At 41.5% G+C, this 22,813-nt stretch overlaps 1 protein-coding gene across 1 annotated transcript; it reads right to left on the bottom strand.

The window, feature by feature from the left end:
- Nucleotides 1-323: 323 nt before the first annotated feature.
- Nucleotides 324-22,592, bottom strand: LOC117474947 (AT-rich interactive domain-containing protein 1A-like; the record flags this gene model as incomplete). The annotated part of the gene is given in 12 exon segments (XM_034120982.1): nt 324-453; nt 716-891; nt 1,630-1,756; nt 8,079-8,283; nt 9,682-9,891; nt 10,963-11,084; nt 12,915-13,066; nt 15,208-15,411; nt 15,413-15,521; nt 17,955-18,125; nt 19,470-19,562; nt 22,352-22,592. Coding segments are annotated over 12 exon segments (1,940 nt in total), but the record flags the coding sequence as incomplete, so codon positions are not given.
- Nucleotides 22,593-22,813: the final 221 nt, after the last annotated feature.

Here is a 22,813-nt window from a genome sequence, read left to right as displayed (position 1 = left end):
CTCTAAAGAAGAGGGACCAATGAAAACGTTGTCATGTTGCCGTTGTTCAGCATGGAAACATTCATTAGCTAACAATGACATTATTGTTCTATTAATATAAAGGGAGGTCAGGTACTCTTTAAAACAGCTGCTAGTTATGGGTACTTTTTACTGAAGTACATTTCAAAGCCCTCTTTACTTTGACTTGAGTAAAGAAGTTTAGTCAGTACTTCTACTTTCACCAGAGTATTTTTAAACACGAGTATCTGTACTTCTACTCGAGTAAAGGAAGTGTGTACTTTCGCCATCTCTGATTAATAATGCCAATAATTCAGATTCTTTACCTTCTGTCATATCCATAAGGGTACTGTTGTCTCTGGCCCATCTGCATGTTCCCCATTGGTCCTGGGGGGCCTCTGTTATACTGCTCTCCCATCCCACTGTTGGGCCCCGGCTGCATGAACTGCTCTCCAGCTGAAAACAAGGGGACAAATCACAGATTATAATAATACATTTCATTTTGATAAGATAAGTACTTTATTGATCCTAATTTGGGAAATGTTTGCGTTGCAGCAGCATAAAAAAGACAAGGCATTGTAGAAATTAAAAGACTAGAAATAATCCAAACTGTAAACGTCTCAAATATATCAAAAATATACATGAATGTAAAATGTGTGATTTTCCAGTCGACAGAATTTCATAGTGTTTTATTTGTTCTGCTTTAGGTGTCGCTCACCTTTCCTCATACCACCAAAGGGGTCTTTGTTTGTTTCGTAGGGGCCCATTCGAGCAATCATCTCGGGGCCCCCCATGCCGGGTTGATAGCCCTGTGAATTGGGGGTCAGAGCGTTTCTCCTGGAGAAAGCGGGGTCTCCTCCGTCAGCAAAAGGGTCCTGCAGACTCACACTACTCCTAAAAGGAGAGAGGAGGAATACAGACATGATTTTACTTCTTGGACGCACAGAAAAACCACCAGACTAAAAGTAAAGTGCCCCGATAAACACTCATCTGTTTGTCATCTACTTATACATAGTTATGCACCGCAATAAACCGTATTTAGAGATATGAAATACTATGTGGGGAATATTTACTGTGTATATTCTACAGTTCTTTTTAAGAAAAATACATATTACTGCACTTATTATTCCATATAGTGTTTTATGTGTTTTATTGCAGTCATTTTAGCCACAAATACTTAATTTAAAGCATTTATTTAAAATTATTATTGTGGAAATTATTACTACTACAATTACTTTTTTGAATTATTGTATTTATTATAATTATTAGTGTTTTTAATTATTATGTATTTATGATTGCATTTCAAATTTTCTATTTATTTCTATCCAATTAATTTTTTTATATTTTATTTTTTGAAGAGTGCTCTTGTGTCCTACGTCTTTTGTTCTACAGTGTATACAAGTATCATAGGCAATACCATGTTTTGTTATCTTCAAATATGCCTCACTTCTTTGTAAAAAAACATAAATAAAGAATAAATCTGTTTTTCTTTCTCAACTATTACTCTATTTTTTACACGTATTAACACTCTGTTTAGTTGTGTGTGTGTCACTTTCATTTCAATCTGATGACTCCTGATATCCCAGAAACACAATATATAATATATATATATATATATTTCTAACATGGTACCTGGCTCCGGGCATTGGAGGCAGCTGGGGGGTGGAGGCGGGGGTCGGGGGCTTCAGGTCTCCCCCCTCTGCCATGGAGCTGCTGGTGGACTGAGGAGTCTGGGGGCCCTGCAGGGATCCAGAGCCAGCTGAGGAACAAGGACACACACTTAGTGCTTAGGAGAGGAAAAAGATGTGTGGGTTTTATTATTTACATTTTATAACACACATGGATATTAAAAACACCACATTTCTAACAACCAGAACAAGTGTTATATAGAACATTATTTTTGTAACTTGACAGATATTGCCTGTATATAGGGAAGATAATCAATATAATAAAACATTTTTACTGCATTCTGGATCAATTCAAAAGCACCATTAAGTGTCACATTTGAAAAGATCCCACACTAGCAAAGAACACCACGGCAGCCGCCAGACTCCTCACCCACACCAAATCATGGCATCACATCACCCCTGTCCTCAAAGAACTCCACTGGCTTCCCGTTTCTCATCGCATCCACTACAAACTCCTGGTCCTCACTTTACAAAGCCCTCCACCATCTGCTCCCCCCCCCCCCCCCTACCTCACTGACCTCCTCATGCTCTACCATCCTCCCCGGACCCTCAGATCCACTTCAGTCGGTTTGCTTTCCACCCCCAGGGCCAAACTCCGGAGCTTTGGGGACAGAGCCTTCTCAGTGGCAGCCCCGAAGCTCTGGAACTCCCTCCCCCAAGACATCCGTGAGTCTGAGTCCCTCACCCTGTTCCAGTCCCGCCTCAAAACCCATCTCTTCATCTCTGTCTATCCATAGAAGTGGGTAAACTGAGCCCTGCTGTGGGGCTTTCAGGGAACACACGCTGCTTTCAGCAATCCTAAATCCCATTAAGGTATTTCTGAGCGCAGCACAGAGGAAACACAGGTCGGTGTCAAGCTGACTGGATTTTTTTAAAGTGTGAAGACAGCAATAGAAAGTGTTGAGTCTTACGGATCCATCACAGCATGACATAGACACCCCCCCACCCCCCTTTGAGTAACCAGGAAATAATGATCTAAAACATGACTCTGATGTTATCAAGCTGGTGAAATGGGTAAAAGGAGTTGAAGTCCCTGCATAGCCCCTGTATCAGGAATTGTCCAGTCGCCCAGTAAATCCCCAAATTATCAATTAAAGCATCTGTGTCATAATTTCACAACTTGAAAAACATTTTATATTCGTTATACCATTATAGTAACAACCATAAAAAGTTACATTTAACATTATTTCAGTACAGATTTGCGGGAAAATATTCAAAATAATGAAATTTGGATCCAGTTTTTGGAGATATTTTAGGAGACATCAAGTGTACCATCTAAAGATCCTACCAGAGTTTCCGTTAGCTTTGACCGGTAAAAATATACTGAAGACCGGCAAATCTAAATCTCTCCAGTCAAAATAATTTCCCCTTAGCGCAATACCGCGTCAGTTGCGCCACTTATGTGACAGACAAGAAGAGTATGTGACAGACAAGAAGAGTATGTGACGGACAAGAAGAGTATGTGGCAGACAAGAAGAGTATGTGACAGACAAGAAGAGTATGTGACAGACAAGAAGAGTGTGTGACAGACAAGAAGAGTATGTGACAGACAAGAAGAGTATGTGACAGACAAGAAGAGTATGTGACAGACAAGAAGAGTATGTGACAGACAAGAAGAGTATGTGACAGACAAGAAGAGTATGTGACAGACAAGAAGAGTATGTGACAGACAAGAAGAGTATGTGACAGACAAGAAGAGTATGTGACAGACAAGAATAGTATGTGACGGACAAGAAGAGTCATTCTAATGTCTAACACGTGGAGAAAGAGATGTCCTGTATGGGTTGATTGTGCGTTGATCTGTTGGTAATGCCTCGGGGTTCCGGTAGGCATGTAAACAAATGCATAATGCTGCGCTATACTTTGCGGCCTCGCCCGGTTGCATAGCGACGCTTATTGTTGAGGTGTCTTTTGATAAGCAGGTAGTCATATCATTAGCTAGAACTAGCTAGATCTGATCGATATGGACATAAACGCGAGTGAAATCTGACGGGAGAGAGAGATCAGCTGCTGCTGATGAGTCGATACGCAGCTCTGCATGATCCCCTGCAGCGGTGAGCGGAGCAAAACACACACTTCAGTTAGAATATCACACGTAGCTATTTTAATTACCTCTCAAACTACCTAAACTAGTTATAGATATGTTTAGTTTTACTGTCGGGTCACTCATTACTGGATCCGCGAGCTGCATGATACTAGCGGGCTGTCAGGAGAGAGAGAGCGCTCCGTTTATTATTCCCGTGTTATTGTAAGTTACTGAACACGTTTGAATAATGTAGTTAATCTACTATAATTAGTTTGTTTAATATCTAATCATATCAATTTGTTTTAAAGCTCAATAAATAACAAAGAAGACCTTTGACCGGCACTGTTCTCATTTTGTCCAGAAGATTTCAACTTTAACGGACATGTTGACCGGCAAAAAAAGATTCTAACGGAAACTCTGGATCCTACAATACCTTACAACATGTAATCTTTATACTAAATATTGCTTAAAGTTAGCATTAAAACATCTTAAAATATGTCAACGTAAACGCATAAAACGAACGCAGTCAATCTAGAAACCTTAACCGGTGGGGCGGGAAAAAAAAATCATGCTTTAGCTAAAAGTCAGAAAATTGTCAGACTTCATGCCAATAATTCAGAAATCACGTCATAATAAAGTAAAAAACCTTCTGATTTCTCAGACCAGCGTGTCATGCATTCCTTCACTACAACACCACACCTGTATTTGTTTCATTCCCTACAAAAAAAAACAAGCAACTACTAGTATTTAAAACGTGTGATGAATCAAAACAAGTTAAAAAAAGACGGCTGCCTGACCTGTACAGACAGTGTGTGTGTGTGTGTGTGTGTGACATCTCATACTTTACTTTCCGCTATCACTATTAGCACGCCAGTCTGATGACTCACAGGTTCCCATTCATTAAACAGCCACACACACATACAGGCAAAGCGGGGGTCAGTTGGCAGGTCACCACAACACACACACACACACACACACACAACACACACACACACACACACACACAACACACACACACACACACACACACACCACACACACACACACACACACACACCCACACACACACACACACACACACACACACACACACACAACACACACACACACACACACACACACACACACACACACACACACACACACACACACACACACACACACACACACACACACACACACACACACACACACACACACACACACACACACACACACACACACACACACACACACACACACACACACACACACACACACACACACACACACACACCAGGGTCAGTTGCAGGTCACATTTATTCACATTTTCTCACATCACTCTGTCTCTCTCTTACACACAGACACATTACACACACACACATTGCACACACACATTACTCCAACTCCTCCCCCCCCTCCTCCCCCTCCTCCCTCTGGGCAGGGATTTCCCTCCACTAAAGAAGAAGGGGGAAGGGGAGGAGGAGGGGGATCTCGTGAGGATGGAAACAAAACGAGTAGAGTCACACAGAGAGAGAGAGAGAGAGAGAGAGAGTGACTTTTACACACACATTCAACCCCATTCATCATTTCTGGCTCAGCACTAATCTCCAGGGAGCTCTGTAGCCCTGGGCCGGGGGGGGGGGGGGGGGGGGGGGCATCACTATCGCCAAATCACCTCCTCCTCCCCCCCTTCCTCATTTCTAACTGCAGGGCTGATGCCAGCTGACGGGGTCCCTGATGTCTCCTGTATCGTTTCCCCGGCGCTGACTCAGGGTCTGACAGCAGCACATGGTCTCTGCTGGCAGCTAAAAAATCGAGTCCCTCCAAAACAAACAGCTTCCAGGCGTCACACCCCCCACACCCCCCCCTTTAACCTCTGACTGACTGCCAGTTCACACACACTGACTTTTAGTATCCGACATTCATTGAAAGATTTGGCATGCTGCAGGAAATACTGATGATAGGAGATTAAAGACGACACATTCTGCTCATTTTCAGGTGTATATCAGTATGTAGTGTCTCTACTTTAAAGAGTCCTCTCCTGCTGATGTTCAGGTGTATATCAGTATGTAGTGTCTCTACTTTAAAGAGTCCTCTCCTGCTGATGTTCAGGTGTATATCAGTATGTAGTGTCTCTACTTTAAAGAGTCCTCTCCTGCTGATGTTTAGGTGTATATCAGTATGTAGTGTCTCTACTTTAAAGAGTCCTCTCCTGCTGATGATCAGGTGTATATCAGTATGTAGTGTCTCTACTTTAAAGAGTCCTCTCCTGCTGATGATCAGGTGTATATCAGTATGTAGTGTCTCTACTTTAAAGAGTCCTCTCCTGCTGATGTTCAGGTGTATATCAGTATGTAGTGTCTCTACTTTAAAGAGTCCTCTCCTGCTGATGTTCAGGTGTATATCAGTATGTAGTGTCTCTACTTTAAAGAGTCCTCTCCTGCTGATGTTCAGGTGTATATCAGTATGTAGTGTCTCTACTTTAAAGAGTCCTCTCCTGCTGATGTTCAGGTGTATATCAGTATGTAGTGTCTCTACTTTAAAGAGTCCTCTCCTGCTGATGTTCAGGTGTATATCAGTATGTAGTGTCTCTACTTTAAAGAATCCTCTCCTGCTGATGTTCAGGTGTATATCAGTATGTAGTGTCTCTACTTTAAAGAGTCCTCTCCTCCTGATGTTCAGGTGTATATCAGTATGTAGTGTCTCTACTTTAAAGAGTCCTCTCCTGCTGATGTTCAGGTGTATATCAGTATGTAGTGTCTCTACTTTAAAGAGTCCTCTCCTGCTGATGTTCAGGTGTATATCAGTATGTAGTGTCTCTACATGTCTCCATGCTTTAATGTTCAAAAAGCACTTTATTTTTCTCATACTGCCTGTGCTGCAGCACCTCTTTTCACCCTCTGTCTGAAACCAGAGCCCAGTCTGCTCTGATTGGTTAGCTGGCCGGCTCTGTTGTGATTGGTCAACCGCCTAGAGATGTCCCGCCCCTTAGCCTATCACGTACAATGCGTTTTGAAAAAAAATAAAAAAATAAAAAAAGCATGAGTGTTATATAGTGATGTCACTTTGACCCGGAATTTTTTTTAAAAATCTGAAAAGTGGTGTTTATATGTGCCGATTATCCCGCTGAAGGAAACGTGTAAGTATCATAAACGTTTGTTTGCCAAGAACCGTATTTATAATTTCCGGTTCAGCCTACAAAAACCTCACTGCACCACTGAACTGCAGTGTGATGAATCTCTAATCTCACATTGAGAAACACTTGCTAATCTGGAACCCATTCATTGATACATTTAATTCATAATCCTCATTCCCATATCAGCCACCACCCCTTTCAACTCATTTAACCTGTTGAGCCCTGAGCCTGTTTTTCAGGCCTCAGGCTCGAAAATGACATGCCCAGAACAAATGACTATAACTTCACTTCTAAAAGGGGTAAATGAATAATCTTTTTTCTCAAAGTAATGATAAACCTGTGAGTTGGATGTAGAAAAGTCAGAATCAATATAGATGTTTTTAAATTTTAAAGTAAATTCAGATTGAACATAGTAAAAAAATTTAAATTATAGTGTCCGTCCAAAAATAAAACATTACTTATAGTGAAAACCACCCTTGGATGATGGGATAGTAGACTAAAAGCTTTAGGAATCCAAACTATAACATATAATAAGTACCCTGTATCAAGATTGATGCAAAACAAGTGACATTTTAACTTTTTAGAGAGGTTTAGCAAAAAAAAAAAAACCTTTGGGGTCATTTGGGTGGATGTGGGTGTATTTGCCGTTTCTCTGGAACCCATTGGTCGATTTCGATGAACCGTTAGAGCCAATATAATTGAAGGGAAAGTTCCACATACACACACACACACGTTACCATTGAGAAGTGAAAGCTATGCGCACGCAGTCGAAAGCTATCTTACGCTCTGAAATCTGAAAACTGAAAGCTAGGTTTATTGCTGATGGATTATCAGTTTTCACTTTTGATCAGAACAAAAGCAAAAGGAAAGACATATTGCCGTTTTTACCTCCGTAATGCTACGTGTTGTGAAGTCTGGTTTTGTTTCCCATGTCGCGTTATGATGACGTGCTATATGTGACATGTATGTAGTAACGTGTGTTTGCATGTTATTGTTCTCTTTGATCCTTTCGCCTCTATCTACTTGTCTTTCATCCTGTCTTTATAACTAATGCTGTTGATGTGTTGTGTTTTAAAAAGGTGTCTTTTATCATCTGGCCGGAGACAACAGCTGGAAATTAGCAATGTTGGCTAAAGCTAATGCCCCGTTTACTGTTGTTTGTGACCGTTGATCAATGGGGACTCTCCGTGACACTATAAACAAATAAACTAAACACTTGCTAGTGCTTCTGAATTTGGGGAATTCTCACCTGGGCTGGGGGGCTGGGCCTTGGGCGGGTTCTTTTTGGAGTCGGTGTTGAAAAAGTCCGCTGGCGGGTCTTCGCCGCGCTCGATCTTGCACTCGAAGGCGTACAAACACTGGATGTACTGTTTCTTTAGCGAGCTGGCAGCGCTGCTCGATGTTCCCACGTTCAGGTTGGTAGACAGCTCTCTCCACTTCTTGTTCTTGTTCACCTGGTGGGCGAGAGACAAGAGAGGAAGACTTGAGGAATTATTGTCTGTTATTAAAACACTGATATTCTGATATTCTGTTCTGAGACGACACTGCTGTGCAATAACAGTGGGATATATACTTTTTGAAATTCATTTTTTTGTGTTATTACTGGCTGTTACTTTAAGATGTTCACTTATGGCGCGTTTCCACTACACGGCCTCGCTCGGCCTCGCTCGGTATGGCTAGGCCTTGTTAGGGCCGGCTCACTTTATGGCGCATTTCCATTACAGTTTAGGAACTGGGGTAGTATCTATAGTAACGCAGTGTAGGCGGAGCCGTGACATCATCTTCAATGAGAACCCCAGAAAAACAACACAGCCGTTAGCTGTTAGCACTCAGAGCTCACAGCTCCTCATATATGTTCAGAAACTAGACAAAAGTTAAACAAGTACAAACCACAGACTGCCTGTGTCATGGCGAATACAGTCGCTGCTTTATTTATGTCTGTATAGGCCGTTGTTGTGAGTGTGGACGGTCGGAGCATACACTGCGTTAGCTTAGCCAATCTCCATTTAGAAAACACGCATTTTAAAAGGTTTTTCCCCTGCCGTCTGTCTGCAGACTTGACAAAGCATTAATTCATGGTTTTTACTAACCGGTATCAGTATGTTGTTACTTCAGCATCATTTTGAAACGTGTATTACAATTAAATCACGGTCAAATATGTCCATCTTGTTGTAGTTGTTGCCCCCTTGTCAGCGATGCTCTCTCTAGTTTAGCATACTCAGCCCGACTCAGCCTCGATGTCTCTGGCCCTAGACCCACGATTTTATGAGGCCAGAAAAACTGTGAATTAGGACCCGCCGGCCGGTACTAGGCCAAGTGGAAACGCAACCAAAAACGGGCCGCTGACGTCACAGCTCTCTTAAACCGTGCTCCGCGCTGTAGTGGAAACGCGCCATTAGTCTTATGGTGCTAGTTCTTGTTTTTTTAATCTACTGTTTTAAATTGGTTTGTCCATGCATGTACTTCGCTCAAAATAAAAGCGAAATTAAGTATATGTAGGTATAAGTAGAACAAAACAAAGAAAACAAGCCTACTATAAATCTGAAATTTAAGTTAATTAAAGAAAAAAAATTACAAAAGTAAATAATACAAATAAATAAATATAATAATATACAAAGTATTTATGTATATATACACATCAAATATACAAGACATATATAATAATAATTATAATAAAATAAAATAACATTTCTTTTACCATAGATATGTGCTTACTTTTTTGTTGTTGATGCGCGCTTGCCTCTTATCTAATTATGTTACTACTCATTTTATTTTCTCCTTTATCTGCACTCTCCCTGTAGATTTCCCCGTCGTTGGGCGAATGAAAGTTTTCCTTATTCTGATTCAAGTACCTGTGTGAGGCCTCCGATCTCTTTGACGGACACGTAGAGTCTGTAGAGGTCCAGAGGTTTGCGTCCCACAGCAGGAAGGTTGTTCATTCCCATCGCCTTTTCCTCCGCGAAAGCCAGAAATCGATCGACCCACATCTTCCTCTCCGGCTCCGGGCCGAGCTCATACAGACGGGTGATCTTTTCGTTAGTGAGGGTGGAAGAGCTCGACTTCTGCAAGGGCGAAAGAAGGGAAGAAATCGTGAGGAAAAGCTTCAAATTAGGGATGCTCCGATCGCCAATTTTGGGGCCGATCGCCGGAATCGGTATCGGCCAATACCGATCGCCGATCCGATCGAGTGGGCGGGGCCTATGGGGAGCTTCCATTTAAAGTGATGTTTAAAACTCAGTTAATGGGGCCAACATAATTATTACATTCAAATGAAGTACATTATTCAAGTTTTCATTAACTTTGGAGAATAACACGGGAGAAATGAGCAGAAGCGCTCTCTCTCTCTCTCTCTCTCTCCCTCTCCCCCTCTCTCTCTCCCTCTCCCCCTCTCCTGACAGCCTGTCAGTATCGTCTCATGCAGCTCACTGATCCAGTAATGAGTGACCCGACAGTGAAGAATAAATATATGTATAACTAGTTTAGCTTGTTCCAGAGGTAGATAAAATAGCTAAGTGTGTTAGGTCTAACTCTTAGTGTGTGTTTTGCTCCGCTCACCGGTCCGTCACCGCTATTTTATTGTAATTTTCGGACATCTTAAAATACTGCCAGACTTGTGAAGCCATTTTGGCGAGCTTGTTTTGCCGCGCACGGAGAACAGTGTCATGTATTTTACGTCATGTGATCGGCTCTCACGATCGGCCTTTAGATATCGGCCGATATTCACTCTCTGCCGATCGATCGGTGCTCTCTATTCAATTAGCCTTTTATAAGTGAGATAATACAGAAAGAAAATAGCTTTCAAAACATTAAAAGGACAACAACAGCAACCTTGGGGCACATTATTAAATTATATAATACAAGTAAGTGAATAAAAAAAATCCTCAACCAAAATACATTTTATAAAAAAAATACAAAACGGCAAAAAGTTTCCATATTTGACAGCTTTTTCTGTGTGTGTGTGTGTGTGTGTGTGTGTGTGTGTGTGTGTGTGTGTGTGTATGTGTGTGTGTGTGTGTGTGTGTGTGTGTGTGTGTGTGAATCTAAATGATTCAGCAATTATCCACATAATTATTTCTGCAGATTAACTTGTTAATTTACTGCAGAATTGTTTTACTAAGATCATTTCATTCTACCTTTTTTGTTGTTGTTGGTGTTGTTGTTGTTGTTTCGGGCTTGGGAGTCCCCTCCACTTTGTTGTTGATCTTCTGAGCAGGGTTCATTTTCTCCATGGCAAACTCCGTACTGGGAGGCATTCCTGGATGAAAAAAAAAAACATTTTACCAATCTTTCCCAGCCTTCTAACCACATAGAGTGGTGCAGGAATGAGTCATCAAACCTGGAAATGAGTTAGCATTAACACAAGCTGAAGAGATTTTTGTTTTACGACCTAAAATACGTCAGTAAATACTCCACAAGTGAATTCAAAAACAGCGGTTGCTAACAAGTGTCTAAATGAAACGACTAAAAGTCATCACGCCCAACATTAGCCACCTTTAGCTTAGCGGTGGTGACGTGAAGTCATGTGACCGTGCTGTAGTTCCTTTATAGCCCAACATTAGCCTCCTTTAGCTTAGCGGTGGTGACGTGAAGTCATGTGACCGTGCTGTAGTTCCTTTATAGCCCAACATTAGCCACCTTTAGCTTAGCGGTGGTGACATGAAGTCATGTGACCGTGCTGTAGTTCCTTTATAGCCCAACATTAGCCACCTTTAGCTTAGCGGTGGTGACGTGAAGTCATGTGACCGTGCTGCAGTTCCTTTATAGCCCAACATTAGCCACCTTTAGCTTAGCGGTGGTGACGTGAAGTCATGTGACCGTGCTGTAGTTCCTTTATAGCCCAACATTAGCCACCTTTAGCTTAGCGGAGGTGACGTGAAGTCATGTGACCGTGCTGTAGTTCCTTTATAGCCCAACATTAGCCACCTTTAGCTTAGCGGTGGTGACGTGAAGTCATGTGACCGTGCTGTAGTTCCTTTATAGCCCAACATTAGCCACCTTTAGCTTAGCGGTGGTGACGTGAAGTCATGTGACCGTGATGTAGTTTCTTTATAGCCCAACATTAGCCACCTTTAGCTTAGCGGTGGTGAAGTGAAGTCATGTGACCGTGCTGTAGTTCCTTTATAGCCCAACATTAGCCGCCTTTAGCTTAGCGGTGGTGACGTGAAGTCATGTGACCGTGCTGTAGTTCCTTTATAGCCCAACATTAGCCACCTTTAGCTTAGCGGTGGTGACGTGAAGTCATGTGACCGTGCTGTAGTTCCTTTATAGCCCAACATTAGCCACCTTTAGCTTAGCGGTGGTGACGTGAAGTCATGTGACCGTGCTGTAGTTCCTTTATAGCCCAACATTAGCCTCCTTTAGCTTAGCGGTGGTGACGTGAAGTCTTGTGACCGTGCTGTAGTTCCTTTATAGCCCAACATTAGCCACCTTTAGCTTAGCGGTGGTGACGTGAAGTCATGTGACCGTGCTGTAGTTCCTTTATAGCCCAACATTAGCCGCCTTTAGCTTAGCGGTGGTGACGTGAAGTCATGTGACCGTGCTGTAGTTCCTTTATAGCCCAACATTAGCCACCTTTAGCTTAGCGGTGGTGACGTGAAGTCATGTGACCGTACTGTAGTTCCTTTATAGCCCAACATTAGCCATCTTTAGCTTAGCGGTGGTGACGTGAAGTCATGTGACCGTGATGTAGTTCCTTTACAGCCCAACAATAGCCACCTTTAGCTTAGCGGTGGTGACGTGAAGTCATGTGACCGTGCTGTAGTTCTTTTATAGCCCAACATTAGCCACCTTTAGCTTAGCTGTGGTGACGTGAAGTCATGTGACCGTGATGTAGTTCCTTTATAGCCCAACATTAGGTTTTTACTTCAAAAGTCCTTAAGTGGTGTTAATATGTGGAGATTATCCTGCTTAACAAAACGTGTAAGTATCATAAATGTGTGTTTACCAAAGATCGCATTTTCTGAAATAATCCAAAATCCAGTGGGAAACTCCCATTGGCTGTTTGTCGAGGGAGCCAATGAGATGCTACCTTCAGGGTCGGCTGCACTACTCTACATTTGAACATTCTTTCAGTGTTTTTACTCACCAGGACTGTTGTTGGGTATGTTTGTTCCCATTGGATACGGCCCTGGCCCTGGCCCTCCCTGGTTCATCATCCCATGCATGCTGTTCATACCCGGCCCGTACGGAGATCCTGTTCCCATCATGCCTTGGGACATGTTCGGATATCCAGGTGGCCTGCAGATGAGAAAGCTTGCTTAGAAACTCAGAAACAGAGGTGGAATTTTTCTGGTATCAGCACTTTACTCCACTACTTATTTTTCTGACGACTTTTGACTTTGACTTCTTACATTTTGAACCCAAATACCTGTACTTTCTACTTCTTACATGTTGAACACAAATACCTGTACTTTCTACTTCTTACATGTTGAACACAAATACCTGTACTTTCTACTTCTTACATGTTGAACACAAATACCTGTACTTTCTACTTCTTACATTTTGAACACAAATACCTGTACTTTCTACTTCTTACATGTTGAACACAAATACCTGTACTTTCTACTTCTTACATGTTGAACCCAAATACCTGTACTTTCTACTTCTTACATTTTGAACCCAAATACCTGTACTTTCTACTTCTTACATGTTGAACACAAATACCTGTACTTTCTACTTCTTACATGTTGAACACAAATACCTGTACTTTCTACTTCTTACATGTTGAACACAAATACCTGTACTTTCTACTTCTCACATTTCCCAAACAGGCTGGTTCCTTTAGTTTGAATGTGTGTTTGGTGGCGTGATCATTATTATTTAGAGTCATTGCGTGCCTATTGATTTGAACACGATCCGTGTATCCATCATTTCCTGGTCTTCTCTAAAGAAGTGGGACCAATGAAAACGTTGTCATGTTGCCGTTGTTCAGCATGGAAACATTCATTAGCTAACAATGACATTATTGTTCTATTAATATAAAGGGAGGTCAGGTACTCTTTAAAACAGCTGCTAGTTATGGGTACTTTTTACTGAAGTACATTTCAAAGCCCTCTTTACTTTTACTTGAGTAAAGAAGTTTAGTCAGTACTTCTACTTTTACCAGAGTATTTCTAAACACGAGTATCTGTACTTCTACTTGAGGAAAGGATGTGTTTACTTCTGCCATCTCGGCTCAGAAATAAAAGGCGTTTCTGGAACAAACCTATCAATTTTCCTCATTTTCAGCTTTCTAGGTTTAGCTCTCTTCTGCAGGAACCATCAATTTACGTCATATGACTCGAGCATTTGCCAAACCCACGAGTGTTTCTCTCTGTAGGCTGCGCTGGCATCCTCGCAGGGGAAATATGTGATTCACTCATCTCAAAAACCATCTCCTGTTTTCACACTCTCTCCACTTTTCCATTTTCTCTCACAGATAAGTGTTTGGTCTACTGCCATCCAGTCTGCGGCAACTCGAGCACACAGCGGACCGGCTTGCACGTGGGAAGAAGCTAACATTTTTTTATGGTAACACACAAAAACCTGCATATTCAACCAAAGACACACACACACATACACATTCAACCAAAGACACACACACACACACGCATTCAACCAAAGACACACACACGCATTCAACCAAAGACACACACACGCATTCAACCAAAGACACACACACACACATTCAACCAAAGACACACACACACACATTCAACCAAAGACACACACGCATTCAACCAAAGACACACACGCATTCAACCAAAGACACACACGCATTCAACCACACACACACACGCATTCAACCACACACACACGCATTCAACCACACACACACGCATTCAACCACACACACACGCATTCAACCACACACACACGCATTCAACCACACACACGCATTCAACCACACACACACGCATTCAACCACACACACGCATTCAACCACACACACACGCATTCAACCACACACACACGCATTCAACCACACACACACACACACACACACACACACACACACACACACACACACACACACACACACACACACACACACACACACACACACACACACACACACACACACACACACACACACACACACACACACACACACACACACACACACACACACACACACACACACACACACACACACACACACACACACACACACACACACACACACACACACCACACACACACACACACACACACACACACCCCTCTCAATGCAAAGTGTCATACTGACCCTCAAATGCTTCACAACGTCTCACTGAGAAAGTAAAGCTACATCAGCAATTATACGTTTATGCATGGCGTCCAGAGACTTTTCAAAAAGTATCTAATCAAATAAGCACTAGGAAAAGCGCTATTAAAAATGTATTATTATTATTAATCACCTGTTGTGTATGGAGTTTGTTGGTCCGTGGTGCATCGAGGGTCCTCCGTCCTTCCTGTTCATGCCTGGAGGCGGACACATCCCAGACGCCACCTGAGGAGGCATGCCGGCCATGTTTGCTGCCATCCCGGGGCCAAAAGGCCGGGGACCCATCTGTCCGGGGCCTAATCTACCGGGTGGGATGCCTCCGTACGGAGCCCCCCCCACCCTGACCAGGCATGGGGTTCATGGAGCCGCTCATAATTCTATCAGGCCCCGGACCTGTGGGGTAGTTAGCGTTGGGCATGCCTGTGTATCCGGGCTGCCGGGGGTAACCTGGAGAGTTACAGAGACACAGAAATAAGATAAGATCAAATAAGATGGAACTTTATTTATCCCCGTGGGGAAATTCAGGCGTTTATAGCAGCGGGTTAAAAATATTCCAACGTGCTCGCTAGCGCCACCTATGAAAGTCGTTTTTCGGAAAAATGTAGAAAGTCGCACCGTAACTCTGAATGACCTGACATTTTGCACACTTATCCATCTCGACCTGCTCTACAAATAATCCTCTTGGACCCCTAAGCTCCGCCTACTTTTATTACTTCACACAGGGTAAATATTAAATAGAATACAAATTAAAATAATAATACAGCAAGTGATAAAGTAACTATTACAACAAGATATTACCACACACACCTTTGCTGTTTTATTTTATTATTATTATTATTGTATGTATTTATCTTGTGTCTATTTTATTATTATTTTTATTGATCTATTAATGTACTTTTTTTTTTACTTATGTTGGCTGTGTAGATACAGCTAAATGAAAATGGAAAAACTGTTGATCAAAACGTGTATGTATAATGAAACTGAATCTGAAATAAGAACTAAGTAAAAAAAACAACAAGATATCACAGTAAAAACATGTAAAATATATTTACATACAACCCAGTCTCGCGGCACTTCGTGTTATAGTCACGAAATAAATGTAATCTATTGATTCGTGTTCACCAACACGATTTTTAGCATTTTTTTCGTGTCACACAGAACGATTTTAAAAGCAATGTATTTCTATTGGTAGTATGTTTCGTGCCTGCACCACGTCTTTTTGTCCGGTCGGGTCTTGGAAGACCAGAAGCTGTGTGGTTCATAAAACATGTTCTTACTCAATATCTTACCCTAAGCCTAACCCTTTTATTTTAAATTGTATAATGTCTGAGTGTTTTTGCCATCAGTGAGGAAAATAAATGGCTCAGAGCCTCAGAATACTGACATCTGTATTTTTTTTTCCCTTCTAATTTGTTATTATTTGGTGCAGGCACGAAACATACTACCAATAGAAATACATTGCTTCTAAAATCGTTCTGTGTCAGAATACTGAAATCTGTATTTTTTTAAAATCTCTTTTTCCTTCTAATTTGTTATTATTGCTTTTAAAATCGTTCTGTGTGACACGAAAAAAATGGCGAAATCGTGTTGGTGAACACGAATCAATAGATTAATTTCGTGACTATAACACGAATGCCGTGAGACTGTGTTGTTACATAAGAGTGCAGATCAGAGTGCAGGTTAAAGTCTTGTAAAACAGTGCAGGTGTTATGTTTGAACAGTCCTGGTTATGCAGATAGGTTTCCATTTCCTCCGGTCTATAAAGTCTTCTGCTTCCCTGATGAGCTGCAGACGTCCTGATCTAAAATGTTCCTCTGCAGCCTGATGGATTTCTCACTCACAACTTCTTCAAAAGCACAGAAACCATCTGAGACTTCAAAGTGCAGCGATGTGATTTCATAAATACATGAAGTGAGAGGGAACTTCAAAGCCTTTTTTTTTTAAATATATAAATCTGGGCCATCTATGAAAGTGAGATGATAGCAGAGCGACAACTCATTCATAATATTTTTTTACGAGTTGCCAAGGAACACATTGCATTTCCTGCGAACACCGTCACTTTTCCATTTAAATAATTGAAGCAATATGAAGGAAAGATATGAAGCTGCAGCTGTAGGAAATATCAGGTTTGCAACTCAATAAAGTAGTATGGTATAATTATTGCAATATTTGTTATCAATGTGCCATAGGCTCATTTCCCTTTGCCCTTATATCGATATATATAAAATATATATTGAAGATCACAGGACATTACCCGTTCACAATATTCTTTACGAGCTGCAGAGAAAACACTTTTGCAATAGCAGTAACTTATTATATATTTGCAGTTTTAATCAATAAAGTATTGAAATATTTTTGATCAATGTTCCGCATGCTCATTTCCTTTTGCATTTGCTTATTTATAGAAGTATACAGTGATGACTGCAGGACGACAACTTCATCATATGGTTTACGATTTTACGAAAGCGACTGTATAATTGACTCTCGCTCTGCGGTCTCACACAACGAGCAGAAGAAGTAGGGAAGAAGAAGGGAGGAAAGACGGAGGAAGTAGGAGGTGGCAGACAGCAGGGAGACACACACACACACACACACACACTTTTTCCAGTTTAATAATTTTGATGTGCAGTTGCAGCCATAGGAAATATTGACTTTCTTAAAACTGCAAATATATAAGTATTGCAACACTTTTATGAATGGCTCATTTACCTTTGCCTATTTGTCCATTATTATATATCATTAATAGTGGCAGGATTCATAATATTTGGAGGATTGGAAAAAAGAACCCTGACTAACTGACACTGTCCTCTCCTACGTTTTTGTCCACCAGTGAAGAGGGCATATAAAGCTTTTGACCCCCCCCCCCCTCCCTTGCCTCACCTTGCGGACCGTACTGGACCCCCTGAGGCCCGTAGTTTCCCATGGAGTTGTTCTGGGGATATGGTCCCATCCCAGCATGCATCTGGCCTCCAGAAGACTGGCGTGGAGATAAGGCGGAGCCAGGCTGTCCCGGGGACCCGTGCGGAGGCATCTGAGGGTTACGCATGTACACTGGAGAGGATCGTGAGAGAACGTCATTCAGGGTTCTGCAGCTTAGGGCGCTTTAGATTTAACACTTCTTTGAAATACCCCTCGGAAATAAAGTTAGGACAAATTGTCTGCACATCTCTATGCAATTCGGATACCTGCGTGACGTCAATGAGAGAAGCATACGTAATTTTATAGAGATAAGATCATTTATTTTAATAACAAATTAAGGCATTTTTTACCAATACATTCAAAGCTTTTAAAGACTTTATTACGCTATCAGGACTTGCATGACCTTAATGCGAGAGGCATTATTTGAAAATAATATCTCAGAAGAAAGCCATACATAACCAAAAAACCCTATTTTGTTTTACTTTTGAAAAATGTATTTAAGTAATTTTTGTACCAATAATGCATTTTAGGCCCAATCCCAAACCGCCCCCTACACCCTACCCCTACACACTACCCCTCCGTTTGCGCGGAGGGTCCGCCACATTAAGTGCTGTTCCAAACCAACGAGTGTGGAGCGGTGTGGAGGGGGGGTGGGCTATCAAGCCCTGAAACAGCGAGTCTGCATCGGTGCTGACTGGAGACCGGTCTCTACCTGACCGGTCTCTACCTGACCGGTCTCATCCTGACCGGTCTCTACCTGACCGGAGTCACGCTGTGTGTGTCCGTCAGGAAACACGCTGTTTACAAGTAGTTCCAGCAAACATCCACTGATAAACTGCGATGTTAACAACCTCATGATAACCTCATATTTTTTTATTTAGGATCATACCTGTGTTTAGTCTAGAAAAAGGTGAATGTGTGCATTTTATTATAAAGTTGTGTATAGTTACAAAAACTAAGAAGCTTAGCTTGCCGCTGTATTTACTCCCTCCATCTGACAGGAGGGAGCCTCGTTGAGCTGCGAGTGTCACTCCACGGAGTTCACTCCGTCACGGAGGGGGAGTGTGTAGGGGTAGGGTGTAGGGCGTGGTTTGGGATTGGGCCATAGAGTGATCAATTCAAGGTCTTTTAAGACTTTGAGGTTTTGAATAAGATACATAGTTCTTAGTAAAACACCTGTTTTCTCTGTTAATGCTTAAGTTCAGTAACACATCATGTCGCTGTGTGAAGAACTTCGCTCTCACAAACACACAGTGTGTCTGCTGTTACCCTCGGTTGACCTGGTGAGTACACTACAAGCACTTTTCTATTTAAAGATTCCGCCTGAGGAAGTGTTTACAAATGCAATAAAAAACACACACCTACGAGCAGCTGAGGACGGAGCCCTGTTGCTGCTTCTTTAAAACACACCTTATAAGCATGATTTGAACCCGTGTTGTGCAGAAAAACTCTTGATACAGGATGTTGAACACTCACCCCTTTCCTGGCCCATGGCTGACTGGTTCATGGGAGAGGAGTGCATGATGCTGTCTGACTGAACGCTGGGCGGCCGTGGAGGCATCTGATTACCTGAGGAGAGAAAACACACAAAGGATAAACTTTAAATGGACCTCCGAGTACATTTGTTCGTCTCTGTAGCAGCGATTTTTCGAGAAACTGTGTTAAATCGGTCAGGAAGAAATGGAAAAGACAGCTGACCAACTACTTTACTTTTACTGTTCTGACTTGTTGATCATAGAGTTATGGAAAAAGGCATCTTTGTTGAACCACACACACACACACACGATTTTCATTGTCATAACTACACTGTAGCTATATACAAATGACAATAAAAGCCTTGAAACTTGAATCTTATTGAAAACGACAACACTTTTTATTGCTGCCCCTTGGTATTCTGGGAGCTGTAGTTTTATAACAACAGTTGTTACAACCACCAGTAAATGGAGTGTCGCCAAATGACTAAAATCTTACAGATGTCCACTCCAATCTTTTGAAATATTGGCCATCAAAGCACCATAAGCCGATCAAATACAAATAAAAACAGACACTCCGTTAATCTGCGCTGAACAATGAGTCGTCGTAACTTCTGAGTCTCTGCCGTCTGGAGGCTTTCTGGCACCATGTTGGGAGAAAACGTCCCATCTGGCACGGCACTCCATGAATTACAAATGTTATCTGTTATGTATTTGTGAGGGGAATTAAAATCTCTAGATCTGTGAGCTGTTAGTTTACTCAATGTTTCACACAGCATCCAACTCCATATCTGACAACAAAGCTCCTATTTCTTTTTAGCAGGTGTTATTTTTACCTGCAGGATAACTAGTATTATTAAATGGACTGTAATTATATAGCGCTTTATCCAGTCTTTAAGACCCCTCAAAGCGCTTTACATTAGGGCTGTGCGATTATGGCAAAAATCATAATCACGATTATTTTGGTCAATAATTGATATCACGATTATCCATTTACTTTGAAAACATCCATATATTGAAAAGAAAATGTTGAACAGTATGTTTTTAACAGTTGATTACCCTGAACTTTAAGTATAATTCAACTGAAAAACCAATAAAAAAATAATTTTTTTTTTTTTTTTAAATAAAAATAATAATCGTTTTATTTCGTATTACATTGTTTTCGTAATCGTTGCAAGCCAAAATCGTAATCGAGATTAAAATACGATTAATTGCACAGCCCTACTTGACATACTACATGTCATTCACCCCCATTCATACAGAGCAGTGTACTCTAGGAACTAACATTCATACACACTCACACACCGTTGGCCATGCCATCGGGAGCAACTCAGGGTTAAGTATCTTGCCCAAGGATACATGTTGGCTGCACGGGCTGGGATCGACCCACAACCTTCTGGTTGAAAGACGACCGCACTCCCTCGCAGCCACAGTCGCCCTTATTACATCCTAAGCTGCTCAATTAATTACCATTTGATCAAATATAATATGCAATCTCACTGATGTAAGAAGCGCTGAAGTAGACCTCTCTTTTTGAATTAAATAAAACCAACACAGAGGACAAGGGCAGACTTTATATTCAAGCAGAACCAGAATGACTTCTCAATGATACTGAAGTTATTCAATTTAATGACATGAAATGAAACCAGAGGACAAAAGAGAGTCAGAGAACAGACAGACAGACAGACAGACAGACAAACAAACAGACAGACAGACGGACAAACAGACAGACAGACAGACAAACAGACAGACAGACAGACAGACAAACGGACAAACAGACAGACAGACAGACAGACAGACAAACAGACAGACAGACAAACAGACAGACAGACAGACAGACAGACAGACAGACAGACAGACAGACAGACAGACAGACAGACAGACAAACAGACAGACAGACAAACAGACAGACACAGACAGACAGACAGACAAACAGACAGACAGACAGACAGACAGACAGACAGACAGACAAACGGACAAACAAACAGACAGACAAACAGACAGACAGACAGACAGACAGACACAGACAGACAGACAGACAAACAGACAGACAGACAGACAGACAGACAGACAGACAAACAGACAGACAAAAAGACAAACAGACAGACAAACAGACAGACAGACAGACAGACAGACAAACGGACAAACAAACAGACAGACAGACAGACAGACAGACAAACAGACAGACAGACAGACAGACAGACAGACAGACAGACAGACAAACAGACATACAGACAGACAGACAGACAGACAAACAAACATAAAGATTTTACTTTATTATTATATTGAAATTATTGTCTTATTTTTATGTTCTACCGATTATTTTTGGAAAATATTATAATCTTTCTAATTTCTTATTTATTTCACTGTAATTTTTTGTTTTATTTCACTGATTATTGTTGGAAATTGTATAATCTTTAGAAGAAAGATCACTGAATTTACAAATGATAAAACGAGTGTTATTGTAGAAGCATCTCTTCATGTCATTTGTATAGTTACGTCCGACTGCAATAACTCTATAACAAATCTCCTCTGGCTGGAAGAGAACTCAATCTAATATTTAATAATCCATTCCTTGCACAATTAATGTATATATAATATCCTGCTTTATATTTTGCAACTGTACATTTGTATTTCCACATGTATATTTTTTTAATGCTATTTTATTTATATTTCAGAAATATTTTGGATTGCTTATTTCTAGTCTTTTAATTAATCTTAAATCAAAAATGAATGAATAAAAAAAAACACCAGTATTTTTTTCCGTTTACATACTGTTTCTTTACCTTGTATAGTTACGTCTGTAAATACAAAATGAGACGGGGGAGAGGGGGCCAGTGAATACAAAATAACTATATATTTCAAACCCCAGTAGTGAGTATTTACCTGGCACAGCAGCGGGGGAGAGGGGTCCGGTTCGGGACGGGGTGACGCTGGCAGGTGAGCCCACAGGTGAGGGGGAGGGTCCTCTGAGGCCCGGCAGGTGAGGAGAGGTGTGCGGAGAGAAGGGAGACTGGGCCGGGTTGCTCTGTTCTCCCTGACTGCTGGAAACACCTGAAGTGCTGACCCCTGGACTCAGAGCCCCCTCGGTGCCGGTGGGGAGGTCGTCTATGGAGCCCGAAAGATCCTGGGAGAAGAGGGAAACGTTAAATATGGGTTTTACAGAAAAGTTATTTAAGTCTCGAATTCTGGCACATTTTGGGTTTTCATCTGAGGACTTAAAGGTCCCCTATTATACTGTTTTTCATCAATATATCACAGGTCTCAGATATATCCAGAACCTGTCTCTGATTGTCTGAAACACCAAACAGATCATTGCAGCATTACCCATAATCCCCTCTGTTTCAG

Source organism: Trematomus bernacchii, unplaced genomic scaffold (genome assembly GCF_902827165.1).
Source record: "Trematomus bernacchii unplaced genomic scaffold, fTreBer1.1, whole genome shotgun sequence".
Classification (NCBI taxonomy): domain Eukaryota; kingdom Metazoa; phylum Chordata; class Actinopteri; order Perciformes; family Nototheniidae; genus Trematomus; species Trematomus bernacchii.
Note: the sequence above shows the minus strand (reverse complement) of the source record. Positions and strands in the feature narration are given on the sequence as shown.